This window comes from Fusarium fujikuroi, chromosome FFUJ_chr02, assembly GCF_900079805.1.
Source record: "Fusarium fujikuroi IMI 58289 draft genome, chromosome FFUJ_chr02".
Lineage (NCBI taxonomy): Eukaryota > Fungi > Ascomycota > Sordariomycetes > Hypocreales > Nectriaceae > Fusarium > Fusarium fujikuroi.
The window spans coordinates 4669452-4689465 of record NC_036623.1 but is presented as its reverse complement, the minus strand read 5'-3'; the positions used below and the strand labels follow the sequence as shown (position 1 = coordinate 4689465).

At 48.8% G+C, this 20014-nt stretch overlaps 9 protein-coding genes; 3 read left to right on the top strand and 6 right to left on the bottom strand.

Moving 5' to 3' along the window:
* Positions 1-259: 259 nt before the first annotated feature.
* FFUJ_03825 (related to aspartate--tRNA ligase, mitochondrial) lies at positions 260-2432 on the top strand (the record flags this gene model as incomplete). XM_023572959.1 has 3 exons in its annotated part: positions 260-431; positions 478-1412; positions 1458-2432. The coding sequence occupies 3 exons, from the start codon at positions 260-262 to the stop codon at positions 2430-2432; spliced, it is 2082 nt and encodes a 693-aa protein (XP_023427129.1).
* A 423-nt stretch (positions 2433-2855) lies between these two features.
* FFUJ_03826 (uncharacterized protein) lies at positions 2856-3329 on the bottom strand (the record flags this gene model as incomplete). Its single annotated transcript, XM_023572958.1, has 1 exon — positions 2856-3329. The coding sequence occupies one exon, from the start codon at positions 3327-3329 to the stop codon at positions 2856-2858; it is 474 nt and encodes a 157-aa protein (XP_023426993.1).
* Positions 3330-4751: 1422 nt separating this feature from the next.
* On the bottom strand, positions 4752-5934 carry FFUJ_03827 (uncharacterized protein; the record flags this gene model as incomplete). XM_023572957.1 has 2 exons in its annotated part: positions 4752-4904; positions 4963-5934. 2 exons carry the CDS (start codon positions 5932-5934, stop codon positions 4752-4754), a joined length of 1125 nt encoding a protein of 374 aa, XP_023426992.1.
* A 1484-nt stretch (positions 5935-7418) lies between these two features.
* FFUJ_03828 (uncharacterized protein) lies at positions 7419-8596 on the bottom strand (the record flags this gene model as incomplete). XM_023572956.1 has 2 exons in its annotated part: positions 7419-7547; positions 7607-8596. 2 exons carry the CDS (start codon positions 8594-8596, stop codon positions 7419-7421), a joined length of 1119 nt encoding a protein of 372 aa, XP_023426991.1.
* A 1064-nt stretch (positions 8597-9660) lies between these two features.
* On the bottom strand, positions 9661-10981 carry FFUJ_03829 (uncharacterized protein; the record flags this gene model as incomplete). XM_023572955.1 has 3 exons in its annotated part: positions 9661-9732; positions 9787-9879; positions 9950-10981. The coding sequence occupies 3 exons, from the start codon at positions 10979-10981 to the stop codon at positions 9661-9663; spliced, it is 1197 nt and encodes a 398-aa protein (XP_023426990.1).
* Positions 10982-12592: 1611 nt separating this feature from the next.
* Positions 12593-12857, top strand: FFUJ_03830 (uncharacterized protein; the record flags this gene model as incomplete). XM_023572954.1 has 2 exons in its annotated part: positions 12593-12644; positions 12694-12857. 2 exons carry the CDS (start codon positions 12593-12595, stop codon positions 12855-12857), a joined length of 216 nt encoding a protein of 71 aa, XP_023426989.1.
* Positions 12858-13324: 467 nt separating this feature from the next.
* On the bottom strand, positions 13325-13908 carry FFUJ_03831 (uncharacterized protein; the record flags this gene model as incomplete). XM_023572953.1 has 2 exons in its annotated part: positions 13325-13478; positions 13532-13908. The coding sequence occupies 2 exons, from the start codon at positions 13906-13908 to the stop codon at positions 13325-13327; spliced, it is 531 nt and encodes a 176-aa protein (XP_023426988.1).
* A 3474-nt stretch (positions 13909-17382) lies between these two features.
* FFUJ_03832 (uncharacterized protein) lies at positions 17383-17688 on the bottom strand (the record flags this gene model as incomplete). The annotated part of the gene is made up of 1 exon (XM_023572952.1): positions 17383-17688. The coding sequence occupies one exon, from the start codon at positions 17686-17688 to the stop codon at positions 17383-17385; it is 306 nt and encodes a 101-aa protein (XP_023426987.1).
* Positions 17689-18493: 805 nt separating this feature from the next.
* FFUJ_03833 (uncharacterized protein) lies at positions 18494-18939 on the top strand (the record flags this gene model as incomplete). XM_023572950.1 has 3 exons in its annotated part: positions 18494-18510; positions 18642-18789; positions 18829-18939. 3 exons carry the CDS (start codon positions 18494-18496, stop codon positions 18937-18939), a joined length of 276 nt encoding a protein of 91 aa, XP_023426986.1.
* Between the last annotated feature and the right edge of the window lie 1075 nt (positions 18940-20014).

Below are 20014 nucleotides of genomic sequence, written 5' to 3'. Positions count from 1 at the left end.
TGGCGCACGCGAGGGGAATGTCAGATGAGCCGCCTTCAACCATAAAAAATGTATTGTCGAAGCCATGTTCTTCGTCTCAAGAGAGACGTCAGTGTAACCGTGCTGTCGTCTGCAATGCAGGAGAGCAGCGGTGCCGAGGAGCGTAGATGGTTCCTTATCGATAAGCCCCTCTCACCGAAGCTCACCACGAAATTCCAAGTCAATCGACCCACCATCCTCCTCCAAGCAATCCAATGCCTCAATTGACACAACAATAGCCATGGCGCTCCCTCTCTCTCGCTGTCGCGCCTCCTTGCGCCTCAGCACATGCACTCGATCCTCAACTACCTTGCGCACCCGACAATTCCTCCCCCGAAGCTTCAGCCACTCCTCCATCTCCTACTCAAAAGCTCAGCCCACCAAAGACGATGTTCTCAAGCTCTGGGATCAGTGTACGACGACTTCAATGCCCGCTAGGTCGGTGCTAACGTGCGCCAGATAGCAATGCGGGTATACCGACTACGCCTGGTGCCAACGGGCAGTATGCGGGGTTCATGAATAAGAGGAGGAACATGTCGTCAAAGCTCTCGTTTGCCGATCTCGTTCTACCATCCGGCGAAGTCATTCAACTATGCGCCGACTCGACGAAATACCCTGAAGCGTCTACACTCTTTCGAAGTATTCGTGCAACAAGTCCTGTTGTCGTAAGCACCGAAAGCGAAACGAGCCCAAGCCCAGACGCCGAGAAACAACCCTCCAAGCGAACATTTTATGTCAAAAACATCCGACCATTGAACGACGTCCAGCAAAACCTCATTGTGACACTCGACGTCATATTCCCCGATACCAAGCGCCATTACCAGCTCCGCCATCACCCCGAGCTCCTAGCCAGACTTCAATTCCGATCATGGCTCAAGGGACAATTGACCGCCGGTCTGCAAGAGAAGGGCTTCACAGACATCGAGACTCCAACACTATTCAAGTCAACGCCCGAAGGCGCACGAGAATTCCTGGTGCCAACTCGTCGTCCTGGTTTCGCATACGCTCTCACACAAAGTCCCCAGCAGTACAAGCAGGTCCTCATGGCCAGTGGTGTTTCGCGATACATGCAGTGGGCGCGCTGCTATCGTGATGAGGACGCTCGCACGGATCGGCAACCTGAGTTTACGCAGCTTGATATGGAGTGGGCATTTGCGAATGCGGAGGTGGTGAGGAAGGATGTTACAGATATTGTACTACGGTCGCTTGAAGTCTTGAGACCGGCGCATAGCTACAAGAACATCCGGGGAAGTCGTGTGCCTGTGATTGCAGACATTCCCCAAGGTTCTCGTCCTGCCGATGAACCGGTTCAGCACAAGGTCACGACACTTACGTTCCAAGAGTGCATTTCGATGTACGGAACCGACAAGCCAGACCTGCGCCTCCCAGGAAGAGTACATCGCATATTCCCCTCGTCAATCTACCACTAACACTTCCAGATCCACACGATACCGAACGAAATGTGCGAGCAGTTCGCCAGCATGATGACGTACCTCAAAGACCCCCTCATCGAAGCCTTCCACATCCCCGTCAAAGATCTCGACGACGATATCCCAAGACCAAAGCGCTTCACTGAAGAGTTCATCGAATCACTACCGAAACACCTTCGCGAGAACAAAGACGGCATGCCAGTGATACTAGTCTGCGACTCGAGACAACCGCGCGGCGGCTTCTCTTCACTCGGTGTAGAATGCGACGAAGTCGTCAATATCGCAACGGGCGGAAAGGGTGTTCTAGAGGGTGATATCCTCGTCTTTCAAGCCCGCGAGAAGCCAAAGGGTCAATACTACCGCGCCTCCACAGCAATCGGCGAAATCCGCAGCGAGCTGTACAAGAAGCTTCTCGCCAACGGTCTCGTAGAAGACCTCCCCGCACCCGGTACTCCCGACTCAATGCAATTCGTCTGGGTAATCGACTTTCCCATGTTCAAGCCCACCGGCGAGGACAACGATCCAGGCCAAGAAGGCTCCGCTGGCATCGCAGCAGCGCACCACCCCTTCACAGCGCCCAAGTCCAAGCACGATCTTGAACTCCTCTTCACAGACCCATTGCAGGCTAAGAGCGCAGCATACGATCTCGTCCTCAACGGCGTAGAGGTCGGCGGCGGCAGCGAACGTATCCACATACCCGCCGTGCAGGAGTTCATCATGCGGGATATCCTCAAGATGAAGGATAGTAGGATCGAGGACTTTGCGCATCTCTTCGATGCGTTGAAGGCAGGGTGTCCGCCGCATGCGGGATTTGCGCTGGGCTTTGATCGGTTGGTTGCGCTTTTGACGGATACGACGACTGTGAGGGATGTCATTGCGTTTCCGAAGACGATGAAGGGTGATGATCCGTTTGTCAAGGCGCCGACGAGGGTTACGGCGGAGCAGCTTGCGCCGTATGGGTTGCAGCTAAGGGGTAAGCAGTGATGAATATGTGAATGATGTTGTAAAAAGTGATGATGGATAGAATCGCGACTCATTGTTTGCTTGGATACCGGGTATAGAATTGTATATTATTGTAGATGAGTATGTATCATAGAACAAATGCATCAGGTCACAGGCGGTTTGCTGAGTTAGACAAGACACTCGACATGAGCATTAACATACAATCATCACATTGTCAAGGCGATTGAAGGTTCGTATACGTTAAAATTGTTTCTAAGCAAGTCTTTGTCGCTCTCATGATTCAGCGTCAATCCATTCCCATTCCCTGACCGAGCCATTCCCGACCACACATTCTAAATGTCGCCGTTCTCTAAGCCCCTCAGTGTTCCGTAAACTCCGATGCAAATTGAAGTCCATGCCGCATAAGGTATCAAGGTGTCGCAAGTAAAACAAGTCATGAAGCACTTAAGCCATGAAGGCAAAGACAGCAGCACCAACAGCCGCCAGGAACGCAACAACACCAGCCTGTCCACCGCCAACAGTAGCAGCAGCATTGTCGTTATTCGTAGCCGCAGAGGCACTAGCACTAGCCTCATCAACAGCAGTGCGAACCTTGGAGCTGATTCCATCAAAAGCGGTACTGGCGCGGGAGGCAATCTCGGAGCCCTTGTCGCGTGCGTCGGAGGCTTGACCTTCAGCCCAGGTCTTGGCGTCGCCGCCCTTGTCGGAGGCCCATTGCTCGGCTTCGGAGTAGTGGCTCTTGACCCAGTCGTCGACGTCTTGGCCGGCGGCGGAGGCTTTGCTCTCGGCCCAGGACTTGATGTCGTCGGGGATGATGTCGCGGGGGAGCACGGCGCGTTGGGTGATCTTGGGCTGGGGAGCTGCGTTGCCGGCGACGAGGGTTGCGGCTGCGAGGAGGGCGACTTGTGTGTAGAGCATCTTGAGTGTTGTTGTTGTGTGTGGGTTTAGGTGTAGTTATGTGATGGAGATGTATTGATGGACTGGTTGAATGTTTGAGGAAGAGATGTAGATGTTTAGGTGAATGATTGAGAATGATGGAGGAGAGAAACAGGAGCAGAACCTCTCATTGATATAGCTCTCGGCTCCCCTGCCTCCCTCAGCTTGATTGCCTGCTTTCTCTCCTGTCATTTCAGGCCCTGCATGAAGAATCATAGCGCACTGCGTCATGTCCCACCCACATCACCCAACCACAACCTACTATTCAGCTCATCCCTGCGCCGATCTTAGGCCCTTCCAAGGTCTGCGCCATCTTTTACATGTCATCACCAGCCGCAATTCCATCATCGACCTCTTAGGTGTAACCCTCAGCTCCACCCCAACTGTTTCACTGACTCTCTTGTGGCGATCCCCATTCCGCGCTGTACCTGGGACTTAGGCTTGTTTCAGTATCGTGTGCTGCTATTTTGGAATACATATAGAACAGGTTGGCAGCCACGCGGCAACTGTCGTGTGCTTGGCCAAGCCTCAATTCCACTCCACGGTCGGTGATTTTATTGGCATTTGTGCTTATTCAGATCTTTAATCTTAAACGCGTTTAACCCCGGCGTTCGCTAAGTTTCTTGTAGATAAACTCAAATTGCCTACCTACCGGGGCCCGAGGCCTCCCGCGGGACCCAGTCAGTAGGTGATCATCACAGAACTTGACTGTTTGCATCACTTATGACGAGAATAAAGAGGCAAATATGGCGATATCGATCATTTGTGGTCGGGGATTTCGGCGGATTTGCGACGCGTGTTTGCACGGCACCGCCATCGTGTTACGTAGCTCAAGGATAACACCGCCGTTGCTGCCGTAGATTTAGGGAGGGGGGAACATTGTTACAGAGAAAATGATGAAACTGAAAAGCCTTCAATTGTCACTGATCTAACTTCCATAAAGAAAGGTGCTATAAGAGGTTATGACGGTTGGAACAGCATGAGCCGTCAGTGGTACAACAAAGCAGCAGGTGAATCTGCAATGACAGCCCAGGATACTGCATCACCATCCCGCTGTCCATGGCGCTACCCAAACCGCTCCAGCAGCTGCACTGCAACACCAAAATATTTTACGTGTAAAACGTTTCCGCGTAAAATGTCCTTTCCCGCTACAAAACGGAATACCACGAGTGTCTTCCTCAATTCTTGTGCCATTCACTGGCCTTAAAATGTCAATCGCACGCTACCCTGGACCAGTCCGTTGGCGTCTGGGCCGAGCTGGAACCGGGGATGTTTGGTCTCGACATGTCGATTCTTATTGTACGTTCGCGAAAACAATTGGCCGCATACGTCACACGGGATCTCTCTGGACAAGCAAGAATTTAATAAGCTAGGCGTTCACAAAGGATAAATAGGAGAGGCAACTCACCGGCCTGGGATTAATCTAGGTCCCCTGCGTCGACCTCCACCACGGGGAGGCGTTGCCCGTGGAGGCGTTGGAGGTCTTGAAACAGTGACCGTTAATTCACAGACTGACTGGCAAAACGTCGCAAAAGCTTCGTCTTCAAGTATGACTGTCTTTAAGGGCTTGTCAGTTCGATGGCGTTCGCGTTCTTGGAGTCGTTTGACCACTTACACGTCCAACGCACAGCATGTACTTGCGCAGCTCCTCTGGGGTCTGCAGGTACCCGAGCTCCACGAATCTCTCAACGATAGACAGAATCCCACCCGTAGACGTATTTTGGGACGAAAAACCACTCTTCAAACGCTTTACACAAGCGTTGACCACATTTTTTGCCTCAGACCCTGCTTGAGTGAAGGCGATACAAGAGTACAAGTCTTTAGTTGTTACCCCACGCCCCGAGAAAACGTGGAGCAAATCCCCGCATTCTGTCAGGAAGCAGATAAGGTTAGACACGATTGCTGAACCTTGCAAGTCCTCGAGAGTACTTGAAGTTCGGTGTAAGTTCTCAACGTCAACAACCGATGAATCGGGCATCACATCAGGCTCCCAAACCGCACTGGACAAGCCACCGAATAGCCATTCGTCTTGCAAAAAGTCGAATCCAAGTGCTGAGCTTTGGGTGGCTATGGTTGGCTGAGTAGAAGCCCCCGGCCTTAGGCTTGACGGCATTTGGGAATTGAGGGTATTGTCAATCGAGACTGGGGACACCTGTTGCCAAACAATGCCAGCCAAATCACTGAATGTCTGACGCTCTTGGGGATCACGAATCGCATTCCGCCAGACGTCAATATCGCGAAAAATGTCGTCGGTTTGAAGCCGAACGCGCCGTAAGCAGCATGAAGCGATGTATGACAAACTACAGAGCGAGAAGATGGCATTCAATGAATCGGGTTTGGCGCCAACCAGGATATTGCGAAAGGTGAAGATGGCTACCTCAAGGAATGTTGTGGATGAATTGAATGAGTTGAAAAGGACAGTGAGGCTCTGTGTAGCCTGCGTAGATACAATTTGTCGGAGGCGCTCCCAGTAGTGACCGATTTGTGTCTCCAGATCATGTATGAACAGGCTCATCACCTGAGAATTTGACTTGTCCAGGCACACAAGGCATGCAAGTAAGCCATCGATTGCCGAGATGGCTTCCATGGAGAAGGCCGTGAGTTGAGATTCGTGTGACTGAACTATTTTGCACTCTTGGGCAAAAAAAAATATAAATAAAACAAAACAAAATGAAATGAAATGAAATAAAAGCTCTACTCACAGAACATTTATAATATTAAACAGAGCAGATGAGTTGTCAAACGGTCGTCTCGCAGTCAGCTAGGGGGTTCCTGGGGCGCTGAGGAACAATATTATAGCAACCAAGGTATTTCACTCTCGACCCCAACCGGCGCGTGCCTGTAAGTGAGGGAGAGAGATAGAGAGTTAGAGAAGATGGTGAGCAAACTGTCAAATGAAGAGAATTCTGCAGTACAGAATTCGGCCAACCATATTTATACTGTAATTGTGAGAGAGAAGGGCGGGAAAGAAGGAGAAGCCAAAGGTCAGCGCCTTAGAGGATACGATGCATGTCAGAGCACAGACAAGATAGGGCGATTGGCGGAAGCAGAAAAGTGGCGTTACGAATATCCACTAAGGTTCAAGGCTTGACATGCCATTTTTTTTTAGGGAGGGGGGGATTGTCGGATGGTCCCTGAAGTGGAGCTTTGTATCTCGAGATGAAAATGCTCATGGCCAAGAGTACTCCATAGTCTACGGCCTTTTCTGCATAATGAATGCCACTCTGCAGGAAAGTTTGAAAAGGAGGCTAGAGCCCACTTCAAAATCCGGTACACTATTCCATATTTAGAGTGGCACTCTGGAGTGCCACCCAGAATAGGAAACGCTATGTATATTATCGCTTCGCTCTTCCATTTGCCACAAAGCTGGACCAAGACTTATACGTATCTGAATGGTGAACTGTTCATGATTCTTCTGATAGAGCGTGACATTGATCTCAGAAAAGCTGCCTGGGAGCAATTGTACCATAATAGCCTCTAAATTTGGTGGGCGAACCTCAAGACTCGCGACCACCATCAATCCCAGACAAGACCTATTGTGAGCAGATTACTCGTTAGAACATTCAAGAAGATAATGAAGAAGTAGGCAAAATCGTTTTTGGCCATTAAAGTCTCATGAATGACCCACGAAACGAGGCGAGAACATCGCGCCACGATTATCAGACGAACAATCAGAATGCTTAATTCTTTATGAAAAGTACGCTTTACTAATGGGTCCAAAAGTGTAGAGTTCTCCATGGACCTCACGGAGCAGGGCTTCAATTTGTACAATATATCCTCCTGGAACCCAAATCTGGCCAAGATAGGTACCATTGCTCGTAACCCTCAACATCTGGACCTTTAATTTATGCCCGCGTACACCTTTTAACCCTCGCCTGTTGCACCTCGGCTACCCGGTACTCACAGAGTCCATTTGCATATCGCGTGCACTGGGGATTGCATGTTTCCTAGCAATGTGTCGTCTCATATTGGTCTTCCGTGTGAACTCTTCTCCGCAATGGTGACATGGTACTTTTTTTCTGAAGTTGGGTGCCTGTCAATTCGTATACGGTCATCCTGTGTTTTGCAGACTTACAGCTTTCGCTCTGGAGGGCGATCTGCGCGCTGGCGTCGTGCTACTTGGGGCATCTTTATCATGTCTGTGGACGAATACACAGCTTTGCAGACTTTTGCAAGGGTTTGGCCACTGGAAAGTATTTCCTGTGCCTAGTATTAGTCTTCTTTCTGTACACTGAACAAGATCAAATAGCATAATGTACCTTTCCGACAATTATTATGTAGTCTTGAACCTCATCGATGTTTTGGAAATAATTCAGGTCCACAAATCTGTCCACAACAGCGAGTATTCCACGAGAAGATGGGTCTCCGAAGCAGTCATGTCGCCTCAGAGCCTGTGTGAAGTTCTTGACCTCCAAGGAAACATCAGAATGAGGACCTTTCGCGGTCGCTGCTTGTCCACTGAAAATGTCCACTAGATCTCCGCAATTGGCGATGAAGCTTGTCAGGATGTTCATGACTGCCGATTGGCGTAGATCTCCAGTTGAGAGCTGGGGCTTTGCGGCGTCGAGTACAGTGGAGTGCGACCCCGGAGTAGTGTCCGACATCTGAAAATTAGGCCGCTGGAGAGAACCGGGTACCTCGAAGAGACCGCCCCAGAACGGGTCGGCAAAATCGCCCAATGACGAGATGTCTTGCATGACTGCACTCTGAGATGATATGCAATCCTGGCCATTGACGAGAGAGTCTGGATCTAAGAACTGTTCTGTTTGATAACAGGAAGCTGTCATGTCGTCCCAAAGCCGTTGAATAAGACTGCTGAACAGTTGGCGATTCTGAGGATCACCAATTAAGTCCCGCCAGATATTGATGTCGTAAAAAATATTATCAGCAGCTGGCTTGCCGATTTTCTGGGAATGTCTTAAAGCAAGATAAGATAAGCTACAAAGCGCAAAGATACCGTGAAGATCACCTGGCTCGGAACCTGTCAAGGTGTTGCGAAAGGTAAATATAGCAGCATCGTATAAGTGGGCGGAAGTTGGGAAGGACTCCAACAGAATGTGAAGGCCTGGAAGATCTTGTTTTTGTGCAATATTGACCAGACTTTGCCAGTAACGCTGGATCTCAAAACGGAAGTCAAGAATAGCTTCCCAGCGCATCAGGCTCTGTGGTTTGGTGTTGAAGACATAGGTAGTACTGGAGTTTGTCTCATCGACATAAACCAGGCTTGCATATAAACCATCAATTGCCATGATGGCAGTGGTATTCGAAGAGCTTTGCGTTGTATGCATGAGTTAAATGAATGATTGACAGGCGAACTGTTAATGATGGGGAATGACAAGAAAGAGATTGCTCTTATACCTTTGAACAGGGAGAATATTCTCATTTCATTGTAGCAACTCGGGAATTAGGTGGATCCCTGCACTTTTTTAGCGCGGGGCATTTAGTAGTGCGGCTCACATGGACTACCTATACTGTGTAGACCACCAGACTGTACGGCGTGTACGGGTACACCGTATATACTCGCAAAATTCTAGTAAGTTGCGCCCCGCCAGTAGATCCAAGCTACGGCGGTCATTTGGTAATTGCAAGATATTATATCTATATTTGCATCTTGACACAACGAGTTATTTAGGAAAACGCCAAAAACACCATTAGGCCTACTTAGTTTCATACGTTTATATGGTAGACTTAGGGTCGGTGTGTCTCAGTGTGTCTCAGGGTCGGTGAAGTCAACAGTATTTGCTCCAGGGCGTTAATATGCTCCAACGCACGGACCAGAGTGCCAATGGGAAACGCTATCGGAGTCGGTTGAGGTCATGGGCCATACCAGATGTCGCCATTTTCATCGATCCTGTGCAGTTGAGATCAGATTAGTCAACCTATATGAGTACTGAGTCCAGTGCAAGGAAACGTCGAGCACCTGCAGGATCTCGCGGAGACACAGTCGGCACTGTCACAAGGCTTGGGAAGCATTAATAAAGTATTTATATCTTTTTGCTATGCTTGATATCTAATTGGAGAACTCAAGCCATCAGGTCTGGAGTGGCCATCTAAACAGGCAACCACTCGGCCGAGACACCAAACCGCACACCAAGCTCTCACCAGGGGAAAAAGCAGAGTTGAGGGGTAAGGCCGACCCGCGTAGCTGATTGGCATCATATATTTTGAAGGACAGTGATAATGGGAAGTAACACAATTGTTTACATAAATGCGCTTATATAAATTCGGGATTGCCATTACGTACGGCTATAAGAGAATGCCCTCAATAGTAGGTCCTGTGAAACAATCGGTACCATGCTCATGTCTGTGCACTCTATTCCTGTGTCGCAGCATATTGTTCTTTCTTGTGAACTGTTTCTGACATGTGGAACAAGAGAACCTTCTCCTGGGATACATTGTGTTAGTTATCGTGATACAATGGGGCTATTGTTTGACGTACGGCTTTGGCCCTGTGGTGCGTTTTGCAGAGGGGTTTCTGGAGCCTGAAGGGAAAGCCATCCCAAGGGTGTTCCCCACGAAATTTACATATTCTCTGTCGGGTATGATTTCCTAGGTTTCGCGTCAGCTGCGCCAAGCTCATCTTTAGTTTCGCGTCTCTGTACCTTGCCAACAATGATCATGTACTCTTGGACATCTTTTGGGGTTTGCAGGTACCCAAGCTGGACGAATGTATCGACAATGGAAAGAATGCCCATTGAGGATGGATCTTGAAAGGACCCACCTTGTCGCATGCGTTGCAAGTATGAGCTGACATCATTGCTTTGGGGCCTTGCCCGATTGAGAGCAGACGAAGGTGAATACTGGTTCATTGCCGTTACCCAACTCCCGGAAAGGTTCTGGAACAGGTCTCCGCATTGCTCCAGAAATAGCGTAAAGTTAGCGACAAGGGCCGATCCGTGTGGATCTAACGGAGCTAAAGTCTGGAACCCCGTCTCCCCAAAGGTGTAAAGGTCGTTGTGCGCTTCTTGGTCTGTAGGCTGGAATCCAACGAGACTGAGCAAGTTGGGAATCATATCACTGTATCCCGAAAAAGAGCCAATGAGTTCGCTTTCTCGAAGTGGTGGTTCAAAAGGTGTAGCTTGGTACGTTGCAGGCTCCAGAAAGCCTGAAGGCGAGGCAGCGGGCGTTATTTCCGGGAACAACGCCCGAATGAGACTAGCGAATGCTTGCCGATGATCATATCTGCTGATGGTATTCCCCCATTGATCAATGTCAAATTGACTATCACTCATCGCTAAATTGTGGCAGCTTCTGAGATGACGTGACATAATTTGTGACAAACAGAAGAGAGCAACAACGTCCCCAAAAGTGTTGGGCGGTCGGCCAATCAAAGTGTTTCGGAGCGACAAAACAGCGGCCTGGAAGAACTGTACAGGGTTGATGAAACAGTCGAGGGTGCTGTAGACACCTGCGAGTCTCAATCTGGGAACCAGCTCTAACGTGCGATTGCGGACATTTTCGAGATTGAGCCAAATATCTTCAAGGTATTTCCACGTTTGGCGCGCGTTAGTAAAGGAAACAACGACTCGCCGTTGGGTCGTGGCTGGTTTCGTTGCACTGAGGTAGATGAGCCCGGCGAGGAACCCGTCTGTTGCTGAAAGGGTCTGTAGAGAGACATCTTGGTTAAGCGACATCATAGTCGCTAGTTCTTAGAATGGCAAAATGAATGTATGAAGAGGAAAGAAATATGATATATTAGGATTGGGAAGTGAAAGATGTAAGTATAGGATCAAATTGTGTAATGCTAGGTAATATCTTTTCTTTTAAAAAGGGTCGAGAACGGTAGAATGGTGATAGCCCTTAGACGTGGGCACCTTATATCACCCGAACAATCAAAGGCGGGGGATCGAACGCGTAGTCATGTGATATACTACGTGACAAACCGCCTGGAGAGTCATCTTTTCTATCGATTGCAGGTACCATAGCCTTGTTCGGTACTTGTGTTACGGTACCTGGCTTACTCTTGGGTAGTATGTAGGATCTAACAGTCTGTCCCCGGGACGCCAAGGAAAAGCCACATTGGCCTACACGATGTGTCGTTGAAGTCGCAGACCCAACTCTATCCATATGGGGCGGGAGTAACGGAAAGATACCTCATTAGCTAAGGTGGTTGGCTTTGGTTTGTACATGAGTGCATCAGCTCAACTATAGCGGAGGGTGCAATGAATTTGGGCGTGAAGCATGCCCTGGTTAGTTAACTGGTTCCTGGCGGATCGCCCGCAATGCCCCACCAACTGAGGTGCAAGCTGGCCAGCGCCGGCTTGCTCAGGTACACCACCTCACTCACTTGACTTCCTCAAGCACCTGCGATGGCGGGACTTGGATCTTAAGACCTGTAGCTTAACTTCTAAACCACCATAGCGCCCTAAGATCTTAACATTCTGACTGGGATTGGGAGTGTATTTGCATTGTCGGTTGTTCACGACCGCCATGTTGTGAGAAAATAAATTCATATTGTATACTGATTTGACGCCATGCGAGAACTAGAGCCTTGTTCGCTAGGGTTGAGCACACTGTCGTTTGGTGAAGGTCGTTGGCATCTGGATTCTCGACGGATTTAAGCCTAGAGATGGCTCTGCAGTTAGTATGACATTCCGACTCTGTCGGAGGACGCAAACGCCGCGGCGCCGACTTGAAGGTTGGCTAATAATGTGTTGTTGTCTTGGGTAATCATGGCAAGACTCGACCTTTCCTGGACTTTGCGTGGCATGTGTCAGTGGGCATCTCAAGCGGCGTGCCTCAATTAAGCATGTGCCCTCAGAGTGGCGCTGGGGTCGCGTTCCCGGTATACCAAGTCTACCCTTTCAGCCCTGCAAATCTCAGTCAGTGTCTGATGAAACGCCAAGGCGAAATACCACAGGACCAGCCATTTAAATCTCTCCGAGTGCCGTGGAGTAGCCGACTGTCGACCAGGGCGGCTGACCTCGGGAAATCCATCTCTGTGCCTAGTCTATTGGCTGGCAAAGGGCCCTGCTGACCGGTTTACAGGCGTTTGACATGGCAGCACACCCATCTCGTAATTTTGGTATGTAGCAGGCCTGGGTATCTGGAGCTGGGAGCTACTAAGCTCCCACTTGCTCCGAGTAAGTGAGCACTCAAGGAGCTGTCCGGAGCAATTGCAAGGTCCACAAGAAGTGTGACTGAGAGGGTATAAAATCGTTAGACCCTACCGACGGAGAAAGCAAGATGGCGAGGGCAAAAAGTATCGCTTTACTCCTTGTATAAGTCATTGATCAGAGTCAATCATGTCGACACCAGATCAACCGATGAAACAACAAGAGGACAAGAAGTCTCACGGTAACGCATTACTTTATATCCGCTTTGAGTGTTGGCTAAATAGTTGTAGATTCGGCCATGCTCCAAGTCTGGCTGAACGAACCGGAAGACGTCGTCTCTGCGACTGATACATGGTCCAGTCAACGGGCCTTCGCCAAACCGAGATGCCATCTCGACTTCGAAGAACCCAAGCGACCAAAGAATAAGGACACAGGCATAGCATCGGCTACGTAGTGCGAAAGGGTGGTCTAGTGTCGAAGAAGATAGATTGTCAATTGAGCACCCAGGCGGCTTGCTTCAGAATCGTGATGATACTCTTGGGCTGGCTTACGAGGTGGATATACTTGAGCTGATTTGCAACTCACTGTAATTATTCTTTTCATCTATTATTTCGACATGCGTAGACTACACAAACCATATCCTCAAATTTGATTCCAAGATTTAGGTGTCGTAGATGTTAACAAGTGAAGCCATTGCCGCGTATTGTCATCAATTGAGTATCCATCTATCCATCTATCCATATATTTGTCATTTCATCCCGAGGTGCAGCATCGCTACGCTATTTCGCAATAGTAAGAGAAATGAATAAACTAAATTTGTAACCAGTGCTGGACTCTTATGTCGCACCCTGTCTTCGCCCGTCTCCTTTCCCCATTTGCCTGTTAAATTTGTCATTTGCCCTCCAGGCTCTCATGCCATTCTCACAACATCGTCGCGCCAGACACTCTCGCCCTTATGCTCCCTGTGGCTTTTGTTCGACCGCTGGTCGCGTTCTTGTAGCATGCTTTTCGATGCCGCTTCATATTGAACGAACGTTTGCTTGTGTAAGCGAGACACTCCGGACACAAAGCCCGCCTGCCAACCGTGGTCAGAACATGACATGAGCACTGTACTTCTATTTGGCGTACCTGGTGCCCTGATTATGAGCTGGTAGAACCTCCCCTTGGGGTGAAAGCGAGAGCTCAGAGTCAGTAGTTACAGAAATTATTGGCGAGGCAGAGTGATGCTGGTCGTTGTCTCCAACGTGTGATTGATGAGGTTGTTGAGGCTGCGGTGAGGTACCAGAGTCTGTGGTGAATGGATAAGAAGCAGATGTAACAAATGACGACGAAAGATCTCTCTGGAAGTCAATAGCTGACTGATAAGAAATTTCCCATATATATATATCCACGTTATGAAGATGTGTAGGCTGTGACTTGCGGATAGACGCCAAGCTACTTCCTGCTGTTGCAACGTGATGGTCGCTGCCAGCGAAAAAGCTCGAGTGACGAGGCATGCCTTGCATTTTGGTTATGAATATCGAAGAGAAGCATTGAGGCGAAGACAAACTTCTTAAAAACCTTAACATGGTGGTCCTTCAAGTGTATTTATGGGTTTTCTTTTGGTAAGTGCATGCTGCAACGACCGACTGCAATTGCTCTTTATGATTGCCAGTTATTAGAACAGAAGACTTTGGCTCAGAGCGTCACCCCTAGCGCGGCGCTCAGCCTCCAAATGACACGCCCCTCCCCTCCATGTTCCTGTCCTCCGCATGCACTTGGGAGCTGCTACCCGTAACCCACCCGTAGAAAGGTACAGTCGGGCTACATTCCTGGCCCAGTGCTTGACTGGGCGTGAAGTGAGTAGGCGGAGGGTGTAGCGCCTGTAATCCTGGGGTACTATGGCCTAACATGGGTATTTTGCGCAAGCCAAGAAAACGGGAGTCTCCTCCTGAGTCCAACCCGTATGTGATGGATCATGATAGCTCCTTCTGAGGTCCACCCATCGGGCAAATCGTCATAATAACAGCCACGGCGATGAATTACTATTGGCTGTAGCTTTGCTCTCGTGTGGCTCATTAACGTCTCAATGCCCACGTCGTCAGTTCCAACTTGGCAAGGAACTTGAGGATCCAAGCCAACACCAATTGGGCTTAGTATATACAATCATTCTCGAACTGTCAATCTCAATTCAAGACCGATAGGCCGTCGAGACATTTATTGTGGTTACATTCTGCTGCTTGTATGTGATAGATTCAACTTTGCTCTAAAACTTGTCTGAACGGGTCGGCTACAACTGATCCTGTAGCCGTAACGAGTTATCGCTAGACAGAGAAACAGCTTTGATGGGGAGCAAGATTGCAGATACCGCACACTCGTCTTGGGCCATTTACTGTAGCAAATGGATGGAGAAAATGTTGGCAATTGATGTATACATGGACTTGCTTCTAAGGCTTGGGTGGTCTTGCTAAATTGCGAGAGGGGTAAAGATGCAATAAGCAACGGTTCCAGGTGCCTCTCGTCTTCAGATACCAGACTTGAATCTTCCCTTCTCTTGGTGTTTTGATGCCCGACCCTCTGCGCTTAAAAGCCATTTTGTCAATTCAGTTTTATTTTATACCTCTATTTATATGTTTCTCTTCTAATGAACACATTTCAATATGAAATGATCAGGCCAAAAAAGGATATATAAAGAAATAGTCATAAGTTCTCCCTTCGCTGTACCGAGTTCTTCAGCTGCATCTTGCTTGTAGCCAATCTCCTTGCCGTTGCGCCTATACGTCAGTCGACCGCTTCCCGCCCGAGGCATCATTCATCATCATAAAAATCGAAGTTTGTCAATCGTAAGGTTCTATTTCCTCTTAATGGCTGTGTCGCATTTTTCGGTGCCGCGTCTCTCGGTGTCGCTTCAAGTTGTATCTACGATTGGTGGCATAAGTGCGACAATCAGGACATGAGAAAGGCCTGCTACCGCATCGCCTAGTGTAAGTCAGAAATAATATATTCTTTTAAAAGTAGCGAATTAATTCACATACCGGGGACTTTGAACTTGGGTTGGTGTGGCGTCCTGATTGGGCTCGGATTTAAGCTCAGGGCCTGTAATTGCGGGTTGTGGTGGTGATGCAGAGTTATAGTGGTTTGGGGTGTTAGGGCTGGGGAATGCATGGGCATGCTGGGGCTGGGGCAGAGATCCCGGGTTAAGTATAGGCAAGGAATTGCCATGTATGCCAAAAGTTATATTGAGAGTAGGTGATTTATCATGTTCGCTTCCCATAACTGATAGAAATGTACGTTGCCACAAGTCTTTGTTGACGTCGTGAAGGCGCTGAGGCTCCGCGTCATTGAGAGAAGCGAGGTGGGATCCCGTATTTACAATACTGCAATATTGGCCAACAAAGGAGCTGGAAAGAGAACACCTGCCGTGCATTTTGATGTTGATAACTAAGAGGAAACTACTAAGAAAAGTAGAACTTATCGGGAAACACCAGATAATCGTGGCCAAGAGCCTGTATTTATTTATTTGTTTTGGCTTCTAAGTGCTGCTGTTCACCTTCGCAATTGGACAGTTGCGGCCATGGAGAGGTAAGGGAAATGAAAGAAAAGAGAAGATTCTCTGAAACCTTGGAGAGAAGATGGGGGGTGGTTCGAGGCGTGTCCATTGCAATTGCGATCGATTCAGGAGTGTCGTGTGCAGGAGGTGTGGACGAGCTTTGGTGGTGGTGTTATGAATCCCATGAGGCATCATTAATCAAGCCTTGAATTCGCCCGATAACCTTCGGCGGAAGAAAACACACGACCCTTGATGATTGGCCTGCGTCAGGATGCAGGCAATCCGCTAATTTAGATGTCAGTTTTAATTCCGCCCAGAAGACGCGTGTCAGGTACGGAGTGAAAAAGACGGAAAAGACGACATTTCATGACGAGGGTCTCTCCCGTCTATGCTGAAAAGTAGCATAGCCGCTCTATAAATGGAAGTTAGTTTCACTTCAGAGGATCAAATCTCACTCTGCAAGGCACCAGGTGAACCTTCGACCTGTGCGAGATCATACAGCAAACCGAACTGGCTCAATCAATGAGAACTATTGCCGGCTCCCATTTTAACCATATCTTAAACAGTCGGGAGCCAAAGATATATCTCCGCTCCAATTCTGAGGATAGCTTCATATACAGCTCCAGCTCGAGGTCATCAGAGAAGCGCGATATTGCTTCCACGCTCGGTGTTATTTCGGAAGGGAATGCATATGAGATCTCATGATATACAAATTAAGACAATCGGATTCCGCCTTGTCTGGATTGCTACCAATTAATATGCTTAGGCAGACTCAGAGTGCATCGACGTCTTGTCAAATTAAGGTTGTATATGAATTGGTGATCATGACTAACCAGATTGGCTGAAGCGTTAATGAGAAGAAACATGACACGTGCTGTATGACTAGACATTTGGACTGGTTGCAGATGCTTTTATTGCCAGATGGAATGTCTGAGGGACTATGCTCCTCAAATCCTCTTAATCTTCGTATTCCAGCAAGTTAGGCGGAAAGCCCAGCAGCTACTACTTTGATCCGCTACAGTCGTCAGTCGTCTTCTGAACAACCTTGAGACTAACAGGTTTAAGCTTATTTCTACCACATTTCACACCTGCCTTTGATAAAATCGGCCAATTTTACGTGCTTGAGATCTTTTACTATTTTTCTTGCCCTCACCACTCGTCTCATGCGGAGTTACAGGGCAAACTCTTCATATTATTCGTTCGATCGCTGGTTTACTCGTACTGATACGCCTCAGAAGGGGAAGATCAATCGTGCTCTCACCAAGATATAGTGTAAGGTTGGGCAATAGTTCTATACTGTCATGCTAAGAAGGATGGGACGTAACGTCTCTCGGCAACAGTCCATAGCCAGCAGGTTTAACCATCAAGACAACCTCTTTGCTAAAGACTCCAGTATGGCCATAGATAATAAGAGTATTGGCAAGGCATTTCGGTATCTGAACCTGTATCTTTACTCGATGAAGGCTGGGGATATGCTTCGTCGTCGCTCGTCTGCTGTATTGCCCTTCGAGCGGTGATGCTCGTTGCAATAGAGCAGCTTCTGGCGAGCTTCGAGCGATTGACGATCGAGGGCCGCGTCGCAGAGAATGCGAATGAGAAATCGTGCTTCTTGTATGCATGAAGTAAGGTTGTTAAAATGGCCGTTGCATGAATGCTCAGCAACAAGAGCATCGCAGGCCTGTGGCCTGATTGCTGAATGACGTTCAATGGGGTCACCGCTGCATCGCAATGAGAGTGTCGCTGAGAAGTTGCTCATTTACTGTATCTTGGTGTGTTCATTGGGTGCTCGGCGACTGATGATGTAAAAAGCGAACTCTTCCACCTTCGTATCGTTACATCCTGCGAGCGTACTGTCGATCGCGTCCGTGGGGAAATGTTGCAGAATAGAAAAGAAATGTTCACAGAGCACTTCTCCGAGTAAACCGCCCAGCCCTTGCACCCCGACTGATTTCGGGGACAAGCAAAGTCAGGCGGTGCAGCTGATGCGTTGGGGGCTGTAATCCTGGACGAATTCGCCCAAAATTGAGAACTGCCTGGAGCCAGAGTGAAGTTTTTAGTTGTCTCGGCTCAGGCTCCGTGGTAGTGAGTTGTAGAGAGCGTGCTATGCAGTTGTCCGCCTCCGCGATTGGTGAGGCATGCCGCTACACAGGTGAAAGTGCAAGAGACAACAGAGCGAGACGAATGGTGCGATGTTTCACCTGATGTGAGAAAACAATTCCCGTCTCCCAGTCTCTTGGCTCTTTGCTGGGTGAGTGACGTAGCCGTCAGCAATAGCGGATCTGTATTCTGCTGTTGGTCAGAACGCCTTGCCAGGCGTCGACTTTGACCCATTGTCTTGCTCGGTGCATTTTTCGGTTTCAGCTGAAGGCCGCGCTATCGCTCATGATCTGACAGCCCTTTTCTCTTCTGTCTATGCAGCAGTAGAGCAGAGCTCTTGAGCACGGTGAATGAGCAATCCGCAAGGGTAGCAAGCAAGCCACGAGTCAGTCACAGCGTGCTCCGCGAGCGACAAACGTATATGAGCCGACGTAATTGCTCTTTGCTCTTCGCATGCTCAAAAAATGTCCCATGTTTGCTCGTGAGCAGGAGGGAGCTCGATGAGGTGCTGAATAGAAGACCATGTAACTCGAGTCGTAGAAATGAGCAGCTGTTGAAGCCTATATAAGTAGCTCACAAACATCCGCAAAATGAAGCTCTATTATGAATCAGAAACCTGAAGCAAAAGATCATCGCCATACCATACATCGTCACTGAGTTGAACAGGAGTGGAAGACAGGCCGAGCACAGTCAACGATGCCTCAAGAAACGACGCAAGCCGAGAAGATCGGTTCAAAGCAACCCCGACACCAGCGCGACGGTAAGCCCCTACAGCAGGTCAAACGTGCTTTACTTACAGTTGCCAAGCGCTGTCTCCAGCCATGCAGAACTGGTTGAACCAGTCAAAGGAAGCGGAACCTTGGTCGCATGTTCAGCTTCAGACACAACCAACCAGGACTCGAGCGGCTGAACCGCCCAAACTGTGACCAAGACAGCCTGCTAAAAGGGCCACAAAAAGATTGGTTGGGGTATATCACTCATTTCCAGTTGGCAAGCACAGTTTGGATGGACCAACAGAAACACGCGTTGAAAGATCTTGGGTTCTGGGCCCCCAACGAGGCTTGGTAGTTGGTCTCTACTTTAAATAGACCATGTTTCCCATTTCATCCCCAAGAGCCTTGTTTTCTCTTCATCACCTAGACTTCAATACGCCAGTTCATGCTTTAGTGGCCGTTCATCCGAGTTCTTTAGCCGGTATGCCCGCTCCTGTGAACACGTTCGGTCTCGCCAATCGAGTCTCATTTTTTGTCATCTCATCTATCACTCCTGTCGCATAACTTTGCTATCTCAATAGCTCCACCGTCACGGATCCGATTCGATTTGTTCTTCACTTATCGATGCCTCCTCTCTCGTGGACGAGTGTGTGATGGCTTGCGGCGCTGTGTTTCTCCCAGTCAGGACCCAAATGCAGATTTCTGGAGCCCCCAGTGCCTTCCTTCTCGCGTCGTTTAAGTCCATCGACATATCACTTTTCACTGAAGAATATGTGCCTGGCCAGGTCAAACACAAGTCTTCGGGTGGACCACGACCATTTCGGCGGGCTATGGCTAAACCGAATCTAAAACCCGGCAACACGACATCTCTGCGACCGAATAGATACAGGTGCTGCGCCGACGGATTATTCGAAGGTAAGGTAACGTGGTATGGTGGAAAGGTTTGACAATTCGTGGTAGCTATGATGCTACAAAGTTCCGACGACAATCTCGGCGTAAATGCCTGAGAGTCAAAGATACCATAAGTCGCTTGGCAGAAAGCAGTCGCCCACCCTGTAACTGAAGAGAGGATCAGCTACATTGAGAAGGCATACAAGAGAAAGTCTTTCGAGGTCGCGTCATTAACTACTATCTACGAGTCATTCTCCAATATGAAGTTAATATTTAAGTGTCTGACTCTTGTCTATACCATACCCTGACACTGCCAACTCTCCCATCGTAGCTAATCCAACTCCATTCTAATTACATTTAAGACGTCACAAGTATTTGTTC